Source organism: Anolis carolinensis, chromosome 6 (genome assembly GCF_035594765.1).
Source record: "Anolis carolinensis isolate JA03-04 chromosome 6, rAnoCar3.1.pri, whole genome shotgun sequence".
Taxonomy (NCBI): domain Eukaryota; kingdom Metazoa; phylum Chordata; class Lepidosauria; order Squamata; family Dactyloidae; genus Anolis; species Anolis carolinensis.
In genome coordinates this window covers 42,162,398-42,188,649 of record NC_085846.1, presented here as the reverse complement: position 1 = coordinate 42,188,649, position 26,252 = coordinate 42,162,398, and the positions used below count along the sequence as shown (strand labels likewise).

Genomic DNA, 26,252 nt, shown 5'->3' with positions numbered 1-26,252 from the left:
CCCGGGGGCGCGCATCCCTCCATTCCTGCGAGGAAGGCTGCTGCTAAGGGAGGCGCAGGAAGGAGGCGGAGGCAGCCAGGCAGCCAGGCAGCCCGCCCGCCTGCCTGCTTTGGGGAAGGGAGATCCTCTTTGATCCCGGCCATGGCGGCGAGGGGGGTCCCCGGGCATCTCCTTCGGCTGCTGCTGCCCAGGAGGAGGAGGAGGGAGGGCGCCTTCCTCCCCGCGGGGCCCGGGGCCTGGTCTCGCAGCCGCAGCAGCGCCAGGTGAGGAAGAAATTGGCGGGAGGAGGCGGGCAGCAGCCGGCAAGATGTCTCGCTTCAGCAGCCAGAGCTGATGGGGAGAGTGAAGGCCTTTCCACACAGCCCTGTATCCCAGGATATCACGGCAGAAAATCACAGAGTATCTGCTTTAAACTAGGCTATGAGGGACCTTCCACATAGCCATATAGCCCAGAATATCCAGGCAGAAAATCCCACAATATCTGCTTTGAACTGGGTTATCTGAGGCCACACTGCCATACATTCCAGTTCAAAGCAGACAATGTGGGATTTTATTCAGCTGTGTGGAAGGGGCCTAAATCCACACTGCCATATAACCCAGTTCAAAGCAGATAATGTGGGATTTTATTCAGCTGTGTGAAAGGGGCCTGAGTCCACACTGCCATATATCCCAGTTCAAAGCAGATAATGTGGGATTTTCTGCCTTGATATTCTGGGATATAGGGCCCTTAAAGGGCCTGTTTTGCGAGGAGGAGCAATCTGAATGGGGCAGCCTCCATGGCTGGATCTACACTGCCAATTAGACCTATATAATGCAGTTGGGCAGTGTAGATCCGGCCTGATAGTGTAGATTCAGCCAAGCTCTAGAATCCAAGAAGGCAACTGAGGCTATAACATCATTTGTACAAGAGGAGGTTTGTACTAGGCTGCTGCTTCATACAATTATATCTAGATCAGTGGGTCCTAACAGCTGGTAAACTGGCTGGGGTTTCTGGGAGTTGTAGGCCAAAACACTTGGGGACTCACAGGTTGAAAACAATTGATCTAGATGGTGGCATTTGAGATACCTCATCCCATTGAGAGGGGAAAGCGTAGGTGACCGTCCCTTTAAGGTAGAGAATCGCCCCTCTTATATCATCTGATTTCTGCCATAAACTCACAGGTGGAAATTTAAAGAGCTGGTAATGCATTCCTTTTAGATTCATCACAAGGTCAGTATTACTTTTTTTTTTTAATCGGGAGAAACAACAATATCCAAAAAGCAAGAGATCCCATGCCCTGCCCAAAGCCCCTTACATTAAAGGAGACGGACACCAGTTTAAAACCTTTGCTTTCCATGGGATACTATGGTTCTGCATCAAAGCCCATAGGATAGAAGAGACAGTGATCCAAGTTAAAACCATTTATTTCCATGGAAGCTTATTGTTCTGCACTGAACCCCAGAGGATGCAAGAGGCAGTGATACAGGGTAAACCAGGTGCTTTCCATGGAATCCTTTGAGTTTGATGCAGATCAATAGAATCCCATGGAAAGCAATGGTTTTAACCTGGATCACTGTATCTTGTATCCTATGGGGTTTGAGGCTGATCAATAGGATCTCATGGAAACAATTGGTTTTAACCTGGATCCTATGGTTGTGCATCAGATCCCATAGGATACAACAGACTGCTGACAGTTGGGCAATGAAACAAGACGGGAAACTTGGATGGTTCCCATCCCACCTTTTTCAATTGTAAACATGTGAATAAAGTGTAATAAGAGGTAGGCGCTCTGAACACGATTGCTGGCACGTGTTCAGGGTTCCCTCCTTTTAGAACATTTCAGCCTCTTTTCGGCCATGGAAAATGTGATGAGCTCCATGCCTCTTCATAATCAAAAGAGGCTGAAGAGTCCTCTCTCAATGTGATGAGGTCGATTGTCGGAGTTCCCTCCTTTCAGGATCTCTGCCTCTTTTCAACTTACAGAGGGTTATGCATGACAGCCAGAAGTAGTTTAACTCATGTGATAAGTTCAGTGCCTTTCCATGCCTAAAAAGGCTAAAGTGTCCAATGACTGGGAAATTTCTCAATGTGATAAGATGGATAGAGGACACTTGGTATTATTAGGATTTGGTCCCAGAAGCCCCTGGATACTCACATGTATGGATGCCCAATTCCAATTGTAGTAAAATATAAAACTAGCATATATGTCTGACATTGCCCATGTTAGGCATATAATAATAATAATAATAATAATAATAATAATAATAATAATAATCCAGCATATCTATCTTGTTTGCTGTGTCATAATATAATAATAATTCAATGTTATAATTCATAAGGTCAAAAAACAAAAAAATGAGTATTTCCAATAAACACCATTAAAAGCTATAGGGAAATGTAGATAATAATAACAAGAAATTGTTAATAAAATTAATAATAGCAATCATAATAGTTATTAATTCATATTACTTACATTTACCCATTACTTTTAACCGTGTTTATTAGAAATACTCATTTTTTTGTTTTTCAGTTTTATGAATGATCACCTTGGAAAATGCATTCCCATATAAAGGTAACTTTTATAAAATTGTACCGCTCATGGGCTTCAACTCCTATCAGCTCCAGATTTTAAGTTGGATCACGATGAGTATATGTACCAGATTTGATCCAGACCCATCAAACCATGTAGGAGCCTTTGTGGATCAAACAACAAACACACTTTGGCAAAATGGCAAAATCAAGTTTTGATAATATTTTCAAACCATAGATGGGTGGAATCCATGGACACAGAAGCCAACTGTATTTTAAATTCATTTTTTTGAAGCTGCTGCCGAGAATGCCAAATCCGACACTATACATCCCAAGATTCCATAAAATAGAACAATGGTAATTTAATCATTATTGGGCTGGTTTAGTGTGGATATATACAGATTTCCTATGAAGCCCAAAGAAACTTCTCCTTGTTAATGTGCCCTTGTTGCTACTAGTAGGAAAGGACTTAAGACTAATTTGGTACTATTAAATGGTGCTGCAAGCCAGTCTGCTCATTGGGCAGAATCTGCTCTATTTCCTCTGCTTGCTCACATGCTGGTCATCTCTTCTTTGAATGGGCAACATGCAATGAAGTCATCCCTCATCCTCCTTTTCATTCAGTTATTTGCATCTCTTCCTTGGTATGGTGGTGATGGAGAATTAGATTTACTGGTGGCTGGTTCTGGATGCTGGAACTCGCTTAAATGGAGGCCAGCATGGTACTCTCCCTGTCGTATTTCAAGCTTTTTTGTAATATTTAATTCTGTTTTAGTGTGTGTGTGTGTGTGTGTGCGCGCGTGCGCATGCGTGCGTGCATATAGAGCATTTTTTAATGTGGGCTGCTTTGGGTCTGAATCCAGGGAGAAAAATTGTGTATAAATAAATACAATAATAACCACAACAATAACAACAAGCCTCAGAGAAAGCCAAAGAACAGAAAGAGGATTGTGTGTGGATGTGTGCTGTTACATTCAGATATTTTTGTGGATTTGGGATAAGTATCTGGGTGCATGCTGCATGAACAGGATAATTGGACTTGATAGCTCTGCATAGAGATGATTCAACATAACTCTTATTTTCTTATGTAGTAGTGGTAGTAGTAGTAGTTATCATTTGTTACCTGCCTCTCCTCATAGTTCCATGTCAAAATTATTATATGGAATTTTCAAAATCTTCCCATCTACACTGCCATATAATTCAGTTTATTAAAGCAGATAATCAGATTATCTGCTTTGAACTGGATTATATGAGTCTACACTGCCATATAATCCAGTTCAAGGCAGATAATCTGGATTTTATATGGCAGTGTAGAAGGGGCCCAAGAAAGCTAGCATGTTGAGCGGGACGGGGGATGGTCCTAGAGCTATTTTCATTAACATGTGGCTTTCTTTAACTAGTAATTTTCTATATTCAAGGTTCGCACGAGCCTTTACCAACAGTCTATGAAACTAAAATGAAATGGAAAATATGAGGATCCCAGTAATCCTATTTTTCTTTAGCTATCCATATTCCGGTCGTCACAGTAGCATGGGGTAGGCAGGGTTTTATGCTGCTTTAGTGCTAGAGTTTTGTAGCCGATTCCTTAATATATCATTCCGTGTATGCTTGTTTGCTTTTTAATGTTTTAATGGTAAGGGTTTTTCATTCATGAAATAGATTAAAACGTGGAGAAAGATGCTTGAAAGGTTCCTGACACTCACTTTGCCCTCTTCCCCCCTCCAGATCACTCTGTTGATTGGATATTTGGGCCTCAAAGTGATCCACATATAGACCAATGGATGTTTTATTCAGTGGATTTATTCTGAATAGTGTGATCATATTCTATATCAAAACTTAGCAGGAATAGCAGACACATTTACATAAAAAAATAAGCACAGGTTTAGCGGCCTTATTCAGAATTCCAAAATACTTCAAAATCCCAAATCGTCCATATAGGTGGCTGAGATAGCGAGCGCTTTGCTTTTTGTTGGTTCAGAGTATGCATACTATGCTTCTTGAACAAAATTGTTAAAAGTACTGTAAACATTTACCTTCAGGCTATGTGTATAAGATGTATATGAAACACAAATGAATTTCATATTTAGACTTTGATCCCATCTCCAACACATCTCATGATGTACATATACATGAGATGTGTTGGAGATGGGAGCCAAGTTTGGGATTTTGGTATTCCAAAATCTAACATAATGTGAAATCCAAAACAAAAAAAAATCCAAAGCATTTTGATTAGAAGAAACTCAACCTGCAGAGGTTTTATATACAATTAGATAAAACAAGGGGAAAATGAACATGAGAATGTTAGTATGTGATTTAAGTATTCGTCCCATGAAAATTGCATTGGAGAACTATGCCATGCTCTAGAAGTGCCGTATAGAAATCTTTCCAGAACTTGAAACTCAGTTACATACATGTATATATGATGGCCATGTGTCCTAGAACCATGTTTACTTTAAAAGAAACCTTAAGTTTACACCCATAAAATTAAAAACTGCTGGGAGAAAGCATTTCAGGGTGAAAGTGATTGAAGCAAGATCCGACAATCTGTGGCTTGTTTCCCTTTTGTGATTATTGAGGGTAATTGGGAATGTAGCCTTAGGAGAATGGATTGTATTCAAAATTTTTGGTACACAGTCTGGTCAAACTGAGCTTTCGCTTGAAAATATGGCCTTGTATGCAAGCCTGCGTTATTTCTTGTATGGGTTTGTTGAGCCTTGTGGCAGGTATATAAACAATACATGGATTAATTTATGAAATGCTGTGAATCCAGTGAGTAAATCTTGGGTGTGGTGCCTTGCAGCACAGATTTGGTAACTCTGGACAGTGCTTGAGGTTTATGGTATGCTGTGATGATGGAGCACTGGTGTAGTTAAAATCATAGGTCTCAAAGTTACATAAGTCAATAGATCATTCAGTTCTGAACATGAGTTATGGGACATGGCTGGAGAGAATACAAGGCAGTGTGCCTATGCTTATTGGTTTCTCTTTTCTCTTCTAGGAGCACCAGAGAGAAGAGATTCCATCTCCTGAATTGAGCCCTGTCTGCTTCCCCCATATGTCCCTTAAACTCATTTACGTTACGAATCAAAGGGATGCAATTAAGTAAAATATTTACATATTAAAAGGTATATTTTACCTTGATTTTTTTTACCAGATATTATTGATGCCCATCTAAAATAACTGAAACTGCAGCTCATTTTAGTTTTTGTTTCAATAAATTTGATCTTTTATTTCAGGTTTGACTACATGTAGTGTAGGAACAGTCAGAAAATTTTCAAGTTTTGTTTGTGTTTTCTTTTTTATAATGAGGAAAGCTAAAATTTAGTAGTAAAGAAGCCACTATGATAAGTAGAATATTTTCTTCTATGTAAGTCTTTTTTCAAATATTAACACAACGAGAGAGTTAACTTCAGAATACAGGCAGTTCCCAAGTTATGAACAAGATAGGTTCTGTAGGTTTGTTCTTAAGTTGAATTTGTATGTAAGTCAGAAGAGGTACATTTATTAAGTGCATAGATCCCAGGATTTTGAGTGAATAAAACCTTTTCTTAAAAACATTTCACTCCTTCCAAAAGGGAAAAAATATTAGTTTTTATTTTTTGAATTTGTCCCACTGTAACAAATAATACACTAAAATCAATTGTGTGTGCTGAGGGGGGGGGGGGGAGGTTCTCACCAAATTAGTTTTTTTCTTCTCTTTGTGGATTTATTCCTTACTGTAATCACAAGGACATTATTACAACAGGTTTCATTGATTTCCATGCCATTTTAAGTATTCATCAAGTCTTTTTCAATTCAGTGGGGCTTTCTCAAGCTGCTATTATTGTTGTTGTTGTTACTGTATTATTATTATTATTATTATTATTATTATTATTATTATTATTATTATTATTATTAATACCCTGCTTTATCTCCCCCAAAGGAGACTCAAAGCAGCTTAACATAAAAGCATCAGCATAACCATTTAAATATACAAATATACAAACATTCAAACAGGATTAAATATAAACAGTATTTTAAAAATCCCGGTTAAAAACCATTAAAACAAATCCAAAGTTTTAACCTCCAGCACCCCCTGAATTGATGTATACATATTTATGGCATAGTTGGCAGTAGATCTCACAAAACCCAGTGTGGCTTGATATTTGTGTAGGATAGTGGGTGGCTATGTGTAATTAGTACTCCAAGACTCTTAGATAACTTGCTAGATCAGTCCAATTTTAATCAACAAAACTTCACAGGAGTTACTGGGCAAGTAATAAGAGAAGGAATTGTAATGCTTAAGAGCAATGTAGATAATATTGGGGAATTCCTCAGAGTATTCCTGTTTTCTTACATTCTCGATGTTTACAGAAACAACATTGAGAAGATGTTTATATCTGACAGTACAACTGTTTTTCATGTCTACTTAAAATGAAGCCTCGTTGAGTCTAAGGACCTCATCGCATTCAGTCATCCAATGAGGGCAATAGTAGGGAGATTTGCCAGGCAGTATGCTGAATCCAGTGGGCAGCAGGGGAATCGTATGAAGCTTTCAGCACATTTCGGGGATGGGGTCTCACCAGAAGTAGCTCTACATCATTTCATGAGATCCAGTGCACTGTATCCCCAAACTGTGGTGAAAATGTCATATACGATGGGTAAATTTACCTATGTGATGAAATCCTGATGAAGTCCTAAGAGTACAACTACACTATAGAATCACTGTATATACTCAAGTATAAGTCAACCTCATGTTTAAGTTGATGGCAAGATTTGGGGCAAAAGTTATGGATTGTGATATGATCTCTGGATAAATTGAGGGGCTATTCCTTAGAGAGAGGAAAGTACCAATGCACGTTGGGGTCAGCCACCCCTGGACGCAACGCTACTACATTTTTCCCGCCTGAGCATTTGAAAAGGCTAGAAGGTGCACTAGAGTGGAGAGCTGTTGAAAAGATCAGTGCTTATTCTAAAGTTTTTCTGAGACAGACTCAGTTCTTGCCATTCACCACTCTTCTCAGAAAAAGAGATGGTTACCTTTTTAAAAATAAGAATTAAGGTGCAGATCCATGGACAAGACAACACAGATTTTTTAGGTTGACTTTTTGACTAAAGTTTTTAGACTTCCACATAGCTGAATAAAATCCCACATTATCTGCTTTGAACTGGGATATATGGCAGTGTGGACTCAGATAATCCAGTTCAAAGCAGATATCGTGGGTTTTCTGCCTTGATATTCTGAGTTATTTGGTTGTGTGTAAGGGCCCTTGTATATTAACCTACATACTCATAGAAGGTAATACAGTTTGAGACCACTTTAACTACCATGGCTCAATGCTGTGGAGTCAAGGGAAGTGTGGTTTGGTGAATAAGAGGAACAAGAATGAATATTCCCTAAATACCAATATGGCATTTTACAAAATAGTAATATATCATAGTTGACATAACTGAAGAAGTGTGAAGGAAGCATTTGTAGCTACTTATGTACCTAATTACAAATAAATCCTCCTGAATTCAGTGGGGCTTACGCCCAGGTAAGTGCACACAGGATTACTGCCATGATTGTAGCTCATATTAGTCAATTATCAGTAGCTCTTTATAGCAAGAAGAGAATGGGTCAGTCAGCACCCAATTGCTGGCTTTGAACTGAGAATTGTCACAGAGATGGGAAGCTATCTCCTGGCTTTATGCATAACTAAATTTATTTTCTTGCTTTAAAGGACTACTGCCCTTCAAGGAAAACAGATGACTGCATGCACAAGTAATATAGGTATGTGTAGTATGTCAAGGATAATGACATGGGTAGAAGGGAGAGTGGATAAGGCAGATGGCAGTTTACACTGGGATGGTTAGGGGATAAGTGCTATACAGCATAGTATAGCACTCTTTATAACCCACATTATAAAAGCAGCCAATGATCACAATAGTAAGAATATTTTGAAATTCCTAAAGAATACACAAAAAATAGCAAATACATTGGCCAAGTCTAATAATTTTAATGATAATATCTTGTTTAAGAAAAGTACCCATTGCTCTGCTGTGAGTAATATATTTCCTAGTGATGTATATTATCATATTTGTAATGTCTCTTTGGATTCTGATTCACTTTGAATGCATAAGGATCCAAAGGAACGTATAAGTGATTAGTCCCTGTGCTGAAAACAATTAAAAATAATCTCACACAATAATGGGAAGTAATTTTGTTGGGCAGAAACCTCTGTATCACTTTCTCTTAAGTGTCTGAGAATTAACAAAAGAATTAAATAGCTTTAAAAACTCATGTTGTACTTTCCAATTTTCTTGTGACATATACTGTTCCCAATTTAGATAAATGGGTTATTATTGAAGGCAAACTTTCCTTTTTAAAAATAATAATACAAGATTTTTATGCTCTCAAAATGTGAGAGGGATAAAAAATAAACGTATTAAACATTTATACTTAAGGAGTGATGTGTTGTTGTTACTATATAAGATAGGATGGTGCCTTAAATGCAATGGTTTCTTGTGACGCGATGAAAGGAGAGGGCATTAATTTGAAGGCATTTATTCCACTGACGATCCCTAATAATCCTTTTATATAACTATGAAATAGATACGAAAGATATGAAATATATATTATGAAATATTTGGATTCCTGCAGTAGTAATTAGAATTATGGAAGTACTTAAGTTTTCAGAGGCTGCCTGGAAATCTTCCTTCTGCTCAGAATCCATTGCAAAAACACCTTCCATGTGGTTGTACAGGTTGAGTATCCCTTATCTGGAATTCTGACATCCAAAACTCAAAATTGTTGACATGGTTGGCTGAGACAGGAACACTTTTGTTTTCAATATACACCATTATTAAATATATTGTATATACAATTATTTTCAGGCTATGTGTCTGAGATGTATGTGAAATATTACTGAATTCCAGGTTTAGATTTGTATCTCATCTCCACGATATCTCATTATGCATATGCAAGTATTCCAAACACCTCCAAAAATCTGAAATACAAAACACTTCTGATGCCAAACATTTTGGATAAGGGATGCTCAACCTGACTTAGTGGGTTTGCAAGCAGCTGCAATTCACCAATTTTAGTATACTCTCAGAATAGAAAGTCGAGATTGCAGGGAAAACAGGAATAGTGGCCTGGATGAACATAGCTATGACTTACCTTATATCTATTTGAAATGGCAAGAGTGAGGAGACTTCAGTTATCTGGCATGGAGGAAAACAGAATAGTAGCCTCCTAACATGAAGAGCTTTCTATCTGTAATCATCCCCTCATTAGATAGATGTGTTTCTAATCAGAGGGTTTTGTAATGCTAGCTATGTGTGGTGCCGTTTTACAAAAAAAGTGGCATTCTTGTGTACAGCAAATACAGGGTATTCCATTGAGTACCGTCAGCATGTTTAATCTTGGACCCCCTCTGTTACTGTGGCATTGCAGAGTCCAATTGTTGTCTAAGAGATCCTAACTAAATCAGCTCCCCCTTGATGCCACCCATGTTTAGTATTGCTCTGGTAGAGATGTGGTGACATCAGAGTACATGGCATAATAACTGGTGAAGATTTATGATACCAGAGTACTTTTAAGATCTGTCAGTGTAAATGGTCTTACCATTAATAAAAAGCAGTGTAATGTTTGATATGAGTGTTGAACTCCTGGATACCAGGATTTGGAATCCTCACTCTATCATGGAAACCCGCTGGTAGACAACCTCTCAGCCTTAGAGGAAGGCAAGAGCACAACCTTCTGAACAGATCTTAACAAAAAAAGGTTGTAACATGTGCCATGAATTAGAACTTTAAAAACGCACAATAACAACCTGTCTAGCCAGCATAAGTCATGTATAATTAGTCCTCCACGTCCACGGGTTTCACTTTTGTGGTTTTGATTATTTGAAGATTTGGTTAATATGCTTGATCTAGGACACTCCAGGTCTTCAAGTGCTACCTAATGGTCAGTGCCTGCTGGAGGTTGACCATAGAGTTGCACAAGAGGGCCTAGATCAGGGATCCCCAAGCTAAGGCCCGTGGCCAGATGTGGCCTCAACAAAGCCCTCCTCCCTAAACATTAGACTGAGTCGCCCTAAGTCTGAAATGACTAAAAAGCACACAGCAACAACCCTCATTAACTTGACTATTTTATCAGCCAAAAGCAGGGCCACACTTCTCATTGAAATATTTGTAAGTTTATGCCGGTTAAAAATGTTTTCATTTTAAATATTGTATTGTTTTTTCATGTTTTTTTGCACTACAAATAAGTAGTGCAAACTATTCTCCCCCCCCCCCCCCAAAAAAAGAACTTTTTCAGGCTCTTGTAAGTTTTGCACAGTTCTGTAGTCAATGTCTGCCTGAAGTTGTCCATGAAGTTGTGTTGGAGGTAAAGCACATGTGTCAAACTCAAGGCCTGTGGTCTAAATATGGCCCTCCATATTCGGTTCTGTTTAGTCAGAATGTAAATACAAGGCTTGTGGATATAACGTCTGACTTAACTGTCCCCCAAGTGCTGTTGAATTGCAATTCCCTTTATCCCCAGTCTGCATGGTGGATAATAAAAGGAATGGGAGTTGTTGTTCAATGATATCTGGTACCCAAACTGGGTAAAAACTAAAGAGTACCGACCACTGTGCAGACAAATTATAGTTGGCTCTCTGTATCCACGGGTTCTCCATCCATGGTTCAACCGCCCTTTGAAGCCAACCATAAGGTTTATGTGGCCCTCGGTGAAAATGAGCTTGACACCCCTGACCTAAAGATTCCTAGGAATGTGTTTATTTATGGTTTTTCCACTTTCATGGGGGTGGACTTGCAGTCCTAACTCCAGTGCAAGTGGAGAGCTGACTGTATAGATTTTCACTGTTAAGATATTGTTGTTGCTGGTAAATTAAAATAGCGGTACAAAACATAGTATGTTGAAAGCATTTTTAAATGCTGTATATTTTATTTTCGAAAAAGAGCCTAAGGAAGTGGTTAACATCATTTTCAATGGGCAGAGTGGCTCATTAATTGGGTGCCACTGAATTCACAGTTCCTTCATTATATGTGAGGCTGGAGAGGATGCCTGCAATTGAGTGTGAATGCAGTCGGAAAGGTTTCCTGGACCGTTTGCAAAAGCACACCCTTAAGAAGACGTATTATTATTATTATTCTGCTTTTTTCTCGATTAACAGAGACTCAAAATGGCTCACAATATTTAAAAAATAGGAAATAAACGTTTTTAAACATAGTCTTCTCACCATGTGGAGTGTCATGCAGCAAACTAATTTCTCTAAATAGCAACATGCAAATGCATTGAAACACCCAAAGTAAATTAGCATACTGCTATTTTCTCAGTAGTAACATTTTAGATTTTAAAAATTGTAGAATACTTTAACATTTTCATTGCTTGTTTTTTTTTTTTTTTGCATTTTATAGCTCTGAAGCAACTATTATCTCAGGGAGAAAGCTGGCTGCCCAGGTCTGTGCAGAGATACAAAGGGACTTAGAAGCTTGGCTTGCCCTCGGAAAGAAAAGACCTCATCTCACAGTAGTGGTCGTAGGAGACAACCCAGCCAGTCACACCTATGTAAGAAATAAAGTAAAAGCAGCAGCAGCTGTAGGTATGCCTTTAAAAAAAAGAAAAGAAAAAGAAATTATAAGTTCACAGTTATTCTACCATTTTTTTTGTCTCAAAGTGCTTATGAAATGTAGAATTACACATTTTCAGTTTTGTCTGACAAGTAAAACTGAGTTAATCTTTTTCCCCTCAGGCTTTTCTAGTGAAATAATACTGAAGCCTAAAAATATTTCTCAGGAAGAGCTTTTAGATCTAACTGCCAAATTAAACAAGGATTCAAGAGTCAGTGGCATATTAGTCCAGTTACCTCTGCCAGGTAATGCCATACTGTTTTATACAACTAAGATGGGTTGGGTGGATTGTGGATTGGGTGATTGTGGGATTGTGAATGAGAAAAATTAAGTGCTGTTTACATCCCAATGCAACCAAAGTGCTAAAAAAATCTTCAATACTGTATTGATTCCATTGATATTTACTTCCCAATTATAACCCCTCATTTTAAAAAATTGTTTTATAGAGGTGTGTGTGTGTGTGTGTGTGTGTGTGTGTGTGTATAAAACAACCCCTTACTATTTGGAATAACTCTATTGAATAACTTAACATACTAGTATAGGTCCATGAGATGCTTTTCACTCATTTTCTAGGATATCTCAGATAGAATTGATAGAGTGCATTTCAAAATATGTCCACAACATTTAAAATATTTTTGGGGGCTGATATCTTCCTCCAATATCATCCTTAAAAAAGGATGGGAGAATATTTGATTATTCCGTTTTATGTCAGACTGCTGTTTTTAAGGTAATGCATATTTCTAATATCCTTTTCTTTAATATGTGTGCCAGTTTGAATGACATGAAAGCATTTACTATAGAGTGACAGTCGAGAAAGGGACTTGTGTGTTCCCTGTAGGCAGCCCCAGTTACCAATCTGGTTGCTGCTTTTGGAACAAGTTGGACATTTTTTAATACTCTTCAAAAGGCAATCCTACACTGAGTGCATTATAGTAATCCAGCTGGGTATCCAGTAATCCAACTGGATAACTACAGCCACATCTATACAGACCACATAATGTGATTTGGAGGCAGAGAATGTGGCGATTAAAAAATATACCCTACAAATGTCTGCATTAAAGGCTGGGATAAGCAAAATGGGGATCATCCACATGGTGGCAGTGTTGATATAATAAAAACAGCACATCAGAGTCAATAAACTTTACTCCTTGTGTGACAATATCATGGATGTGCTTATGATGGATAAGGTCTGATGTAGGCCTGGGGAACAGGTGGCTCTCAAGATGTTGTAGAACTGCAATTCTTATCAGCCCTAGTTAGCATTTGCTGTAGATCAAATGTTGTGGTCTTCTGGGTGATTTGGATTTCAAGACTTCCTAACTGTTGAACCACAATGGCTGAAGTTCAAAACATTTGGAGAACCAACATTTGGGGACCAATGTTTTGGGTGCAATCCAGCAACAACTGGAGGCCACATATTCCTCTCCCCTTGCTTAATAAGTTATTTAATAAAACTAGAGATGATGCCAAGTTTTGAAGTACCAATCACCAGTATTTCCATTAATAGCTTAAATGTGTAGGCCAAGTAACCTGTTGATTGTTCCCAAGATGATTTCCCAAGATGAAGAACATTGCTTTGTACTGCATTGCTAATGGAATCCCAAATGGTGCTTCAAAGCATATGCCTGCAATATTTAGTCGACACAGATGATGTAAACAATTCAATCATAAATGCATCCGTTATATTTTAAATAAAATAATTAGAACAGATTATCATTACAAAATGAGAACTGCAGAAAGCCATGTCATACACACCAAATAACAGCATGAAATTAATGACCAGTGTGAAAATGCATAAGAACAAACTATTTCAGTATCAAAATGAAAATAGATTAGTAGCAATATAAATAAATAGTATGACAATGGTAAAAAGCTGAAATACTTGGACAAATTTCTAAGTAAGAGACTTTATTGAGAGGAACTTTCCTTTAAAGTACCTTGTAAGTTGAATATCTGATTGCTCCTGAATTTTCAGGCATCAGGCCGAATCCGGAGGTGCCGATCAGGGTGCTTGGGCAACCCGTTACCCCACGCCCCGCATCATCCGACTGACTCGTGTCCCCATCCCACAGGGGGAAGTGTCAGCCACCTGGCTTCCCCCCATTGATCTAATTCAACACAGAAAGCCTCCTGTTGTCACTGCAGCGGCATGCGGCAATTGCGAAGGAGCCCCGTCGGAAATAAATCTAAGTCGTGGGATGGCAGCTGGCATGCTCCGTTGCAAAAGTATAGACAAATTGGTGCATGCCACCGAAAAATACCCTGTCTGATAAGGTCAAAATTCTATAATTTTGACCCCCAAACCTTCCTTCAACTTATACATCAGTGTGTACACTATGTTAAGTCACAACTAGCTTTAAATCATAACTTGTGTTAGGATTCAAGGCAGTCTTATTGTTTGCTTTAAAGAAAAGTCTCATGGATATATGGATTGTACTTTTTTGTTAACAAACAGCAGGAACAACCTACACAAAACATTTGTTGTCAATAGTGAGCCTTTACAACAGTATCAGTCTTATAAAAAGTATTACACACAAAATTCTCGCCTTTAAAAAAATCTGACTTGTTCATTGGTTCATCAGTCATGCTTATAGCCATTTGTTATAATGTTTAAAAAAGGTTAAATTTCCCAAATTTATTAGCCCTAAGTATAAACAGCTTTGTATTGTTTCCTGTATTTGTCTCAGCCAAGTGGTCTCCTCTACAGCTTGCATGTCCCATGTTGACACTTATTACATGAATTCAAAGGAGTCACGACATTAGACTTGCTTGCATTGAACTTTGTTCTTTCACATTTTGTTTGTTTTAGTTTTCTCCCATTTTTTCAAAGACTTGGTTATGTAGCATTTTTCCAATTTATCCCAATATGATCAGAAGCATGTTATTTTCAACCCAGTTGTAGAGCCTTGTCATAGTGGATAAGCCAATAAGGATGCAACACTTTCCTTCATCTATACAACAGTGGCACTTCTTGAAGGCTTCAAGGCCTGTAGAAAAGAAACTGATGTTGAGAAATCCCCCTTTCCATCATCAATATGTGGATTGGGTAACTGATTCAGGAAACATAACATATTTGTTACGTGTCTCAATACCTCCATAAATGTCTATATTTACCTATCGAAATCTTCGGTGTTAATTGTGCAAGATAATTCAAGGAAAGTGTATTGTTGGTATTGTTGAGTAAGAAGCAAATAAAAGAGGGAATATAAAACTGTTTTCCAGAACACATTGATGAAAGGACTGTGTGCAACACAGTTGCCCCTGAAAAAGATGTGGATGGATTCCATATTTTCAACATTGGCCGACTGTGTCTTGACCAGCCTTCTGTTATACCTGCCACTGCTGCTGCTGTTTGGGAAATAATAAAGAGGACAGGTAACTAAATCAAACATTTTAAGACATGGAGGATGAACACATTCTGGAAAGTATTTCAGGGAAATGATGTATCAAATGTACATTTTAAAGTTCTTAAAAGCTAAGTTTTTAGATAGAAATCCTGAAATGTTATCTATATGGTTTGTTTTAAACACTGAATGTGCATAGTTAAGAGCATTTCTACATCAAAACCATTTAGTGTGACAGGCATTGCTAAAATTCTGCTAAAAGCAGAATTCTAGATCTGCACTATGTAATATATTGTATATATTCCACACCAACCCCCAGAGTCGGACACGACTAGACTTAATGTCAGGGGAAAACCTTTATCTTTTTTAATTTGTATATAAGTCAACCTCATGTATAAGCCAAGGACAGGTTTGGGGGCAAAATTTTGGATTTTGATATGATCTATGAATAAGTCAAAGGGCATTTTGTGGAGAAGTAAAAGTGCCGGTGTTGCTCCAAGGAGTCAGTCACCTTTGGATACCTAGGCATTCAAATACGCTAGGAGTAACACTGTGGTGGAGAAAATATAGATTGCTGTTGCTTCTCTTAGATTCGCCTAAGATGGACTAAACTTTTCCCTTTTGGCACCTTTTTTATAAGGCTTATGGAACAATACTAAACTTGACTCTTAGATAAGACGGCCAAAGTAAATCTGTGTCTGGACTTGCTATCAGGTCCCACAATTTTTCAACCCACCTATTTAATCTGAATTTTGACGCAGTCTGGAAGCACCCTAGGATGGGAACTAGCAGTATTGTGCTGGGCTGCTTTGTTGAGCAGCTCAATCCTCACATTTTTATATACTATAATTAATCTGTTGTTAGGCTGTGCTATGGAAGATATATTTTCTTTTTCAAGAATCTCATGGCTAATCTTAAGAGGAAGACAGACAGTACATCCCCTTTCTTCTTTCTCTACCACAAGATGGGTAACTTGAAAAAGACTACAGCATTTTGGCTTCTGTCTCTCTCACTGTTCTGAATAAAAGTAAACTGTACCCAGTTAAAAAGCACAGAGGATGTGATGTTCTTTTAAAAGTGAGGGTGCAAGGTGTTTTCTTCTATGTTAAGACCATATTGAGTTATGTCCAGAAGTTCTCCCCCCTCACCACCTCAGATGTTATTGGGTGGTATTTCTGTTGCAGTCACTTCTGGCCAGGAAAGTTTTAATGATTTTGAGTGGAACATAATGTTTTGCCATAACTTCTGAATATTTCTCTTTAAATATCTGTTCATATTGTAATAACGGTAATCCCTCATTGTTAAAGTCAAATAAGAAAGAAGAATGTGAGCACTTTATAATGCCATTCTATTATTTCCACACTGAAAAGATGCAAATGTGCCCCAAAACAAAATTATGCAGAATAGCATGGTCAAACAATTTCCAAAACTGAAAGACAAACCCCTATCTTATTCATGTGAATGTTTATGGTTATTGGTTAAATTTTGCTTGTTCTCTAAGGTATACCAACATTTGGAAGAAATGTTGTCGTAGCTGGAAGATCAAAGAATGTTGGAATGCCAATTTCAATGCTTTTGCATACTGATGGAGAACATGAAAGGCCTGGAGGTAGGTTGATGCATATTCTAATTGGTTCTGTTGCAATCCTCAATACAGAGGAAAGGGGAGAGCAAAGAAAGGTTAAATAGTTTTTATTGCCTTCATTTACAGCAGGATTAAAATCAACTGAAACTTGTTCAGTTAGATAGAAATAAGAATTTATGTTATTATTATTGGAAAAGAAGATGTACTTGGTTATTTTTAGGATACACATTCCATTTAGTTTTCAATATTTTGTTTGAAAGTCACTGTTACTTTGACTGGATCCAAATATATCTTAAATTTTGCCAACTTTTCATTGTCCATATTTTTACAAAATAGATGTGAAGTATGAAAAAGAACAAGATGTCATTCAGCCTAATGGTTCATTTTTCTACCTGAATCTTTTTTGTTCATTTGCCTATCTAGCATTAATTGTAATGACTGTGTTGACAGGTGATGCTACAGTGACGATTACTCACAGGTATACACCAAAAGATCAGCTGAAGATCCATACGCAACTTGCTGATATTATCATTGTTGCAGCAGGTAATGTAGTGTTTGCAGGGTTTAGAATGCATTTACATCCAGACAGTATAGATTTGAAGGTTAATAATGTGTTATTTTTTAGCTCACTCTTTTAACACATGTTGTTGGTATGGGAACAAACTCTTATGCTTGGATCAGGTGAAAACTGCATACTTTCTGTGATCTGGCACCTCCCAGATGTATGAGATAGATCCTAGGACATCCCTTGTCAGACTATTCGGGCTGTGGATAGTAGTAGTGATTAGAGCTGTGAACGGTGCAATTTTTTCAGATTCTATCTCTCTGCTTCTGCAGTAGCTGATCTCTGGAAGTAGGAATGGATCAAGACTCATAAGCATTGATCAGTGTGTATTGCCATGGTTTTAAATGGAATTCCAAGTCCTGCTACCTCCCTGGGTGAACTTTGGCAAGTTGCTGTGTTCCTAGCATCTATTTGTAAGAGAAAATTCTACTTCTTCTGGTGGCTAAGTACTTTCATGGCTGTGCTGAGTCAGAAACCAGTAGTTCTCCCAACTTGGAAGTCCAGTTCTCATTATAGTATATGTTTATCTGCCATTTTCACCAGTATACATTGAATCTTTTACTTAAGGAAAGAAGTCCCACTGAATGTAAAATGCTTCACTTCAATGCATACTTTTGATTTGAGTATGTTAGTAGTACAAATCAAAAATATGAATCATTTGGCCCTCCTGTCAGGACCCAGGCTACAGAACACCAATAACCATGCGCAGAGGCCGGATTCTATCTAATATCTTTATTATAGGAATATATAAAGTCAATAAAAACAAGTGAAGAATATAGTTCAGAAATAGACCTTTCAGGAAAGGTCAAATATAGTCCAGGAAAACAATGTCCAATATGTGATATTAGAGTCCAAAGTTATAATCCACTTGACCGAAACACACACTATTTGCCAAGCAATAGTGTGGGGAACTGTCCATAGTCTTTCGAGGCTTAAGGTAAATCCGAAGGAAACTGGAAAACAAGGCTTGAAACTAGGAAGCAAGGTCCGTGTTAAAACGCAAGGCAAGGCAAGACTTGAAACTTGGCAAGATCAAACTTGAAACAAGGCAAACATGAAACAAGAACTGAGTCCATAGAAGTCCGTGAAACAAGGCAAGGCTGGAAACTTGATCCGGGAAACAGGGAACTGGAGTACGAAGTCTACACACGATCTCACTCCTCAAGCTGACGAGTTGACTCCGCAAGGTTTCCTTCGCGGCAAAACACCTAAATAGGGTCTCGTTTCCCGCCAGAAGAACACTTTCCCTGGAGAACTAGAAGTGAAACCCAACTCTGTCCAGATGCATGACTCCTTAGAATTTCCCAAGGGAAGCAGACCTAATCAGCTAATTGTTTGGCTGCGATTCTGAGGCTCCGGCGATTCGCCTCCCTCGCTCCTCTATCTCTATTATAATTGTCCTTTCGAGAAAACGGGGGAGAATTCTGCCCAAGGCTTGTTTGGCTGACTTCTTGAGGGCAAACATCCTCCAGGTGCAGAGGCTCCGATTCTGGCTGAACCGGTGAAAATCCCATGTTTTCCTCTTCGTCTGCCGCAATAGTACTAGGAACGGGACTACAAGGCCCATGAGACATCACACCTCCAGATATCGTTGAACTGCATTCACCAGCAGTCTTAGCCATTATAGCCCATGGTAAGGAATTCCTAGCAACATTTAAAGGGACATACAATTCCAACCCTAATCTAAATAGAGTACTTACTGCGCAATGTACAAAGTTGTGAGGTTAAGACAGTTCCTCAGGCTAATAGTGAACATATCATCCATTCCTGCAGAAGGCATGGCATGGAGCCTCTAAGACTGGGCAGGACCTTGAGGACAGTAACTTCCAAGCAAATATTTTGTCATCTTGGATTTTAGACATGTACTTTTGTGATATTTAGACTTGCAGTTTTAGGTGTTTTAGGTCACTTGTGAAATTATCTTTATGTGAGATTGTTAGCTGCCCTAAGCATCTATGAAGATGTGCTAAGTGTACGCAACAAATGAATAATCTGATTTCATTTGGGGATTTCATGTACCATATATAAGAAGTTGCTTAACTGTCCCCTCCCCCCCCAAAAAAAGAAGCATTCCCTTTTCTGAGTAGAGTCACAAAAGGGAAGAACTTCATCTATCCCATCTATATATAAAAAAATATAATGTCAGTTCATGGGAAGAACATAACTCAAAAACCACTGGACAAATAGACATGAAATTTGGATACAATCCAAATCAATCCAATGAGTGACCATCACTCACAAAAATACAAAAAATGACAAGGACTTCAACCTCTCTCCCCCCCCCCCCCCCCCAAAAAAAAGACCCTGGTCCCACCCTCTCCTGCGCTAAGCTGACGTTCCCTGCTACGGGAGCCTAAGAAGCTCCAGAGGAACAGCAACTGCAGAGGCTCGTTCCCTCCTGACCAGATTTGGGGGGAAAGGGGGAGACCCTTCTTAGGCACTCCATATATCTTTAGGCTCCACCTGCCTCCTGGATAGGAATACTGGGAGGTGTGATCCAAAGCCTTCATTTCCTCTCCCACTTTCCTCCTCCCCTGAGTGATAGCAGGAGATTCAGGAGGGTGAAGGAGGATTCACACGTCGCCCAAAGACGGGGAACAAGACAGTCACCCCTCTTTCCAGATCTGGCGCCCCTTTCCTGGGTCCAGGCTTCTCTCTGTCAGAGGTGGGCGGAGCCAACCCCGCGCAAGACATACCCCTTTCCCCATATCTTCCTGTCATTGGTGCATAGACTCAAAGAGTCAGAAGAGACCTCGAGAGTCATCTACTCCAGCCCCTTGCTCCTTTTTGGGAATCTCTACTTTAAGGCCCCTTCCATTTCCCGGCAATTAAACCTTTATGTCTTTCTCGGGATTATTTTTGGTGAGTTGGGTCATCTAGACAGACTGCAGGAGGACTGAAAGTCCTGCTGCTTTATAAAAGCATTTTTCTCTTCATTTGCTTCTTTCCATTCAATCTTATTTTCCACTGATTCCTCGCTTTGGTGGCGGTGCTCATTTATTTGGGCCCCTTTAATACAGTCAGGCATGGACCAACTTCAGCCCTCCAGGTGTTTTGGACCAGTTCCCACAATTCCTGTCAGCCGGACTTCAACTCCCACAATTCCTAGCAGCCTGAGCTATGTAGAAGGGGTCCTGGAGTGGTTTGGCTGGGCAACAGCAGACTTGCCTGAATAAGAGGCTGACAGAGTGTGACTTGCACGATGAAACCCAGTGGGCTTCCTGGCTGAGTAGAGATTTGCACCCTGGTCCCCAGATTCTCTGTCCAATAGCCTCTCTACAAATAATTACGAAATCTAAGGACCCTTCCACACAGCTGAATAAAATCCACATTGAACTAGTTTATCTGACAGTGTGACTCACATATGAGTATTCCAGTTCAAAGTAGATATTGTGGATTATCTGCCTTGATATTCTATGTTATAAGAATGTGTGGAAGGGCCCTATGCATCCCTGAATATACTGTAATTTAAAGGTATTTTGTAGCTGATAGGGCTGGTCATTTGCTCCAGTCCTTCATCTTTGTCTGGAATGAGGAAATTGATTGACTATCAATAGATTGGAGATATTCCAAGTCAAACTTGAGCCTCATGGGATGTGTCTACACTGTAGAATCAAAGCAGTTTGACCCCACTTTCACTGCTATTGAGGGAGACAGAAATCTCTACAGACACATTGGTTTCTTTTTTGCACAAAGAGGCAGTTGAACCACTGCCTTCCAAGTTTAATTTGTTTCATATTTTATTCAAAAGGGAACCTGCAATTGATATTTGCAGAAGAGCAGGAAACCTTTGAGAGGAGGAATTCCTTAGCCCAGATTGTCTCTTGTCTGGAAATCCTCTGTTTTCTGAGGGCCACAGCAACTCGTGACCAAGTACAGCTAGTGAGAATCTTTAAAAAGCACTGACTCCAATACTCTAGTGGTGGTCACCTATGGCATTTTATATTTTCTCCTTTCTGTGGAATGATTCTTGACTTTTTCACAGCTCATATCAGAGGCCATAATATTGACCCCATACCTGCTCTTGATTTATACATCAAGTTGATTTATGCATATATGTATATGGTATATTTATAGTGTATTTCTCATTGTCATCATTGATTGTATATGTTGATGTTTCATCCTTTAATGAAAAGGACGCTATGAATAATGCTGTTGTTGCTGTCGTCGTCATCATCATCATAACCTTCCTTCAAAATTCTTGCAATTAGAAAAAAAAAGATTATTCATAAAGTATATTTAATCTGATAGAAAGGATTAGCCCATTGTGTACTGCCTATTGCCTTTTTGTTGTGGCAATCACAGAATAAAAAGCATGTGTGTTTGTATCCCTGCCTAAAAATCTGTATTTTAGTATACAGCAGGTTGAATTAATTCTGCAAGAGATTTTGTTTAAATCTTTTTTGTAGGGAAAATGAAGTATGTTTTAAAGTGTGGATCTGGCTGTCTATCAATGTCTTTGGAACCTGCCTTTGAAAAAGGTCATCTTCAAATGCTTTTATTGTTTAATTGCTCCTTGGTATTCACAGAATTTTTGGTATGCAAATATAATTATAGGGCCATTTAATACTGCAAATGCCAACGTTTACTAGCGATATTTCTCCAGCACAACAGTATAACTGTCCCTGCCCTTTCCTCCAGAAATCTCGTTCTTTTACATAACTCACTATAATAGTCGTCATAGTGTTGGCCTTCTTTCAAATTCTGCCAGTCCCAAACCTACCCAGATCCTCAGACATGCAACTCATGATCTAGCTTTGGCAGCCCCAATGTAGTGGTCATCACAATTAGAGAGGAATAAAGCTTCTAATCCATTAATTATCCTCCATTGTGTATTTTGCTTTCTTGTCCAAAATTCTCATATACTCTTGGGAAACCTTTTTAATAGCATCTTTTATTGAAAGACGACTGCCAAATTATTTCTGCCACTCAGAACAACCATTAAGATGTTTACTGAGTTATAAAACATGAAGGTGATCATTATACGAATTGTTTCAATTTCTGTACACAGCTTACTTGTGTCTGGACTAGGCAATCCTGTTGGACTTGAAGAAAGGCATGAAGCAGCAGTGTTCTCCGTAATGGTCATCAATAGATATTTTGAGCTGTGTCAGTTAAGAGCACTAAGCAAGTCTGGCTTTGTAGCTGCATGGGTTGATATCCCATAGTGAGACAATGTAGAATATATTCTTGTTGATTACGTGCAAGGTCCATGGTAGTTCAATTTCTTATGCCAATAAAAGCAAAATTATGTATTGCTTTTTGTTTCTTTGTTTTAAATAGCAAACCCCTTTAGTAGATCACATTCTCCTTCTGAAACATTTCTCAGTTTTTGTGTCCTTGGAGACTACAGTTTGGGATGTCTAAAGAGCCTTGATTCATGTCTAGGAATCCTAACTAAATTTGTCATTTTAGGTATTCCAAAGCTGATTACTTCTGATATGGTTAAAGAAGGAGCAGCAGTGATTGATGTTGGTATCAACCACATCCAAGATCCTGTCACGGGAAAGACCAAGTTAGTTGGGGATGTGGACTTTGAAGGTAAGGAAAATGCCTATACTTACAGAACTGTTAAATAAATCTTTTACAATTGCTTTGGAGTTCGGAGAAGTTTGGTGGTGCTGTATCCCTTGCTACAAAGAAAAGCATCACAAAAAGTTCCAAAAAGACCTTGGAATATTGTTAGAGGAAAAAGAATTACACTTTGGGATTTGTGTGTATGTAAATTTTGAGAATTCTGTGTTTACTTGACCATGAGTCAAACATATGGAGCAAATTGCTTATTGCATTCTGTAATTCCTTACAGGAAAATGTATTCAGTACAGGGCACCTTGAGTTATATGAAATGATCCTTTTAATGTGAAATCACAACATATTGCTCCATTTCTGTAGGCAGAATGATGTCCCTCTCATATTTATGCAAGTACTGACAGTGTTTCAGTCAGAATTTTGCAATTACGGCAGGATTTCCTTAATCTGCCCTGGTACTAATCATTATATTTTCCTGCATTATTACCTTGTAGATCACTGGGTTTTGGGTGGACATCCGTATATTTACATTTACATGAAGTTTATGGTTTTTCGAAGAGGCAAAACAAGACTTAGATAGATGTATCCAAAAATATGTGGTTTGCATACCTTTGGACTGCAAGTGGTTTTGCCAATGAATCGTATCACATTTCATGAGAACTTACTGAAGTCTGAGCATTTTAAAACAGTTCTGAAGACAATGGCTGCTTCCCACACCCACACTTCACTGGAGATAGAGCTCCAGCAACTTCAGATAATATGCATCTTTTAAAAGGTCTCCTACTTGAAAAGTGGCTACATCAGAAAGTGATAGTTAATGTGGGGCAGGAGGAAAAAGGTGTGATATTTAATCCTCATCATGAATATCCCTATGAAGCCAGAGTTTATTAAAAGATACATCTCACAGGTGGCTATAGGCGATAACTTGGCTGAGTATGATTGTCTTCCAAGAGTAGAGTCATGGTGGTTTGTCCATAAGTGGCTGTGAAGGCCTAGGTCCTTATCATAATGGCCACTAGAATCACCACAGATCATTATGAATCCAGCAGTGCCCGTCGGGGGGCATGGGGAACCTATTGAATGGCCCCCTGGTTTTCAATCATATTTAGTAGGTTTGAACGAAAATGATTTATAATTTTCAGTGGGCTGTTTTATATAAAATCCAAAAACAGAATGGGGTGGAGGGAGACAAAAAAGCCCGGCAAAACAAATTAAGAGAGCCAGATTTTATCAGTTCTGGAGAGGAGGAAGATAAGTCTGCAATATACCTGAGGTAGGAACCTGCCGTGTTCCCTGATAGAAGCAGCATCCTCCATTTCTTCTTGGAAAGTTCCCTCTTCCTCCAGAGAGGGCCCTGGGAACTTGCTTTCCCAGCAGCACTTTCATGAGGCATGCATTGCATAGTCTCTCTCGGAGCATGATGGGAGTTGAAGTTTTTTTCTCTCTCTTTTTCTCAGCCAATAAAAAGCTTGGTGGTGTCCATGCTCTGAATTGGCTGAGAATTGACACAACCGGTGACACAATTCCCAGAACCCTCTCTTGTGGTTTGTCTTGTTTTTAAAAATGTTATTGTTAAAACTTAAAATAATTCTAAAAAAATAGTGAATTGGTGAACTGTTTTGAAACTTGGGGTCTAAAACTGAGGTTGGTTTCATGCAGATAGGCCTTAAAGTGGCTGAGGATTGAGCCTTTAAAGTTTCCAATTGTAGCCAATGGGCCATATCTTTGCCGAATGAAAACGACAAAACCTATCCCCATTCGAGGAACTTCCTGGTAAACAGACTGAGGAGTCATCTGACAATGGACCCCAAATAGGGATGCCTTTTGGCCAAATTGCATACCTCTAACATTTAGGATATTATCAAGAATCTGAAAAGTGTACAGTTGTCTTATTTTCCCTAGTTGGGTTTGATAGATTGCTAGCATTGTTCCTCAGTGTATGTTGGCTGGTTGTGTTTACTCAATTACCATCATTTTTACATTTATGTTTCACTCCCCTTCCCTTTCTCTAATCCCTGTTTTCATGACAGAGGTAAAGAAGAAAGTGGGTTTCATCACCCCTGTGCCAGGAGGGGTAGGACCAATGACAGTTGCCATGCTCCTGAAGAATACATTCATTGCTGCAAAGAAGCTTAGTCACTAAAATTTAGATTCAAGTAATTCTATTTATAGATACATAAACATTATTTTTATTACAGATATATTTATTTCTAAATTAAATTGTATTTATTTATTTATGTAAGTATATTGTTTACAAAATGTTACAAAAATATATTACTTACACTGCAAAACATGCACCTGTTGACTTTATGTATGAATTGGTGTGATTTCCCAATTGATCCAAAGCAAATTTGAGTTGTGACGTTTTTGTAAAATGTCCTTTGTTAGCAGGAGCTGTCTTCCAAAAGAAAGCAACATGTACATCTGTGTTTCCATTGCGTGATGTCACTGTAGTGTATGATAATAAAGGGCTCATACTTTAATAACCTTATGCACAAAGAGGGAATACCTCAACCATGCACTCAGAAACTCATTGTGGGATGTGCTTGCTAAAATGAATCTGAAAAAATGATTTTGATGATTGAACATGTTTGAAGATAACACAAATGAAGTAAACTGCATGTAAACTGTAGCATGCTCTGTATTTTCTAATTGCTTTGTTTCTGACTGAAATGTGTACTAATGTTAGGATGGCTGCACATCATAGCACTTGATGTCTACCTCTAGCTTTGCTTTCACATCTGAAGAAAAGACGTGAGTCACATTCTCGTTTCCAAAAATGAATTGATAGGAAAACGTTCAAACATAATTGGACATATATTTAGGGTTATAAGCCTTTAGAAGGATTTGAAAAGTTTGTGGTCAACATTTCTATGCAAGTGCAATGTAATGTCTAAGCATATTACCCAAGTAAAAAACTACTGATGAAAAAATCTACTTATATTTTTGGTTCATCCATTATGAAAACTTATCAACATATCTTTATCCCAACCATAGGGACTTAATATAGCATCTTATCGGTATTTGTTGCTATAATTTCATATAAACATGCTTGTATGAACCCAAATCATAAGACTTTCTTCAAATAAAAACTCAACAATAAAATACTGATAAAATTTA

General features: G+C 38.5%; 1 protein-coding gene across 1 annotated transcript; it reads left to right on the top strand.

Moving 5' to 3' along the window:
- On the top strand, positions 1 to 26,252 carry mthfd2l (methylenetetrahydrofolate dehydrogenase (NADP+ dependent) 2 like). The gene is made up of 8 exons (XM_008113155.2): positions 1 to 263; positions 11,897 to 12,081; positions 12,232 to 12,354; positions 15,332 to 15,484; positions 16,955 to 17,062; positions 17,489 to 17,581; positions 23,019 to 23,144; positions 25,163 to 26,252. Exons 1-8 carry the CDS (start codon positions 142 to 144, stop codon positions 25,273 to 25,275), a joined length of 1,023 nt encoding a protein of 340 aa, XP_008111362.2. The 5' UTR covers positions 1 to 141; the 3' UTR covers positions 25,276 to 26,252.

What these genes read in the sequence shown, in the direction of transcription:
- mthfd2l (XM_008113155.2), top strand. Translation starts at nt 142, where the DNA reads ATGGCGGCGAGGGGGGTCCCCGGGCATCTCCTTCGGCTGCTGCTGCCC. An exon ending in AGTCCAGTTACCTCTGCCAG is followed by an intron (nt 12,355 to 15,331) that starts GTAATGCCATAC and finishes ACTGTTTTCCAG; the next exon opens with AACACATTGATGAAAGGACT. An exon ending in TGGGGATGTGGACTTTGAAG is followed by an intron (nt 23,145 to 25,162) that starts GTAAGGAAAATG and finishes TTTTCATGACAG; the next exon opens with AGGTAAAGAAGAAAGTGGGT.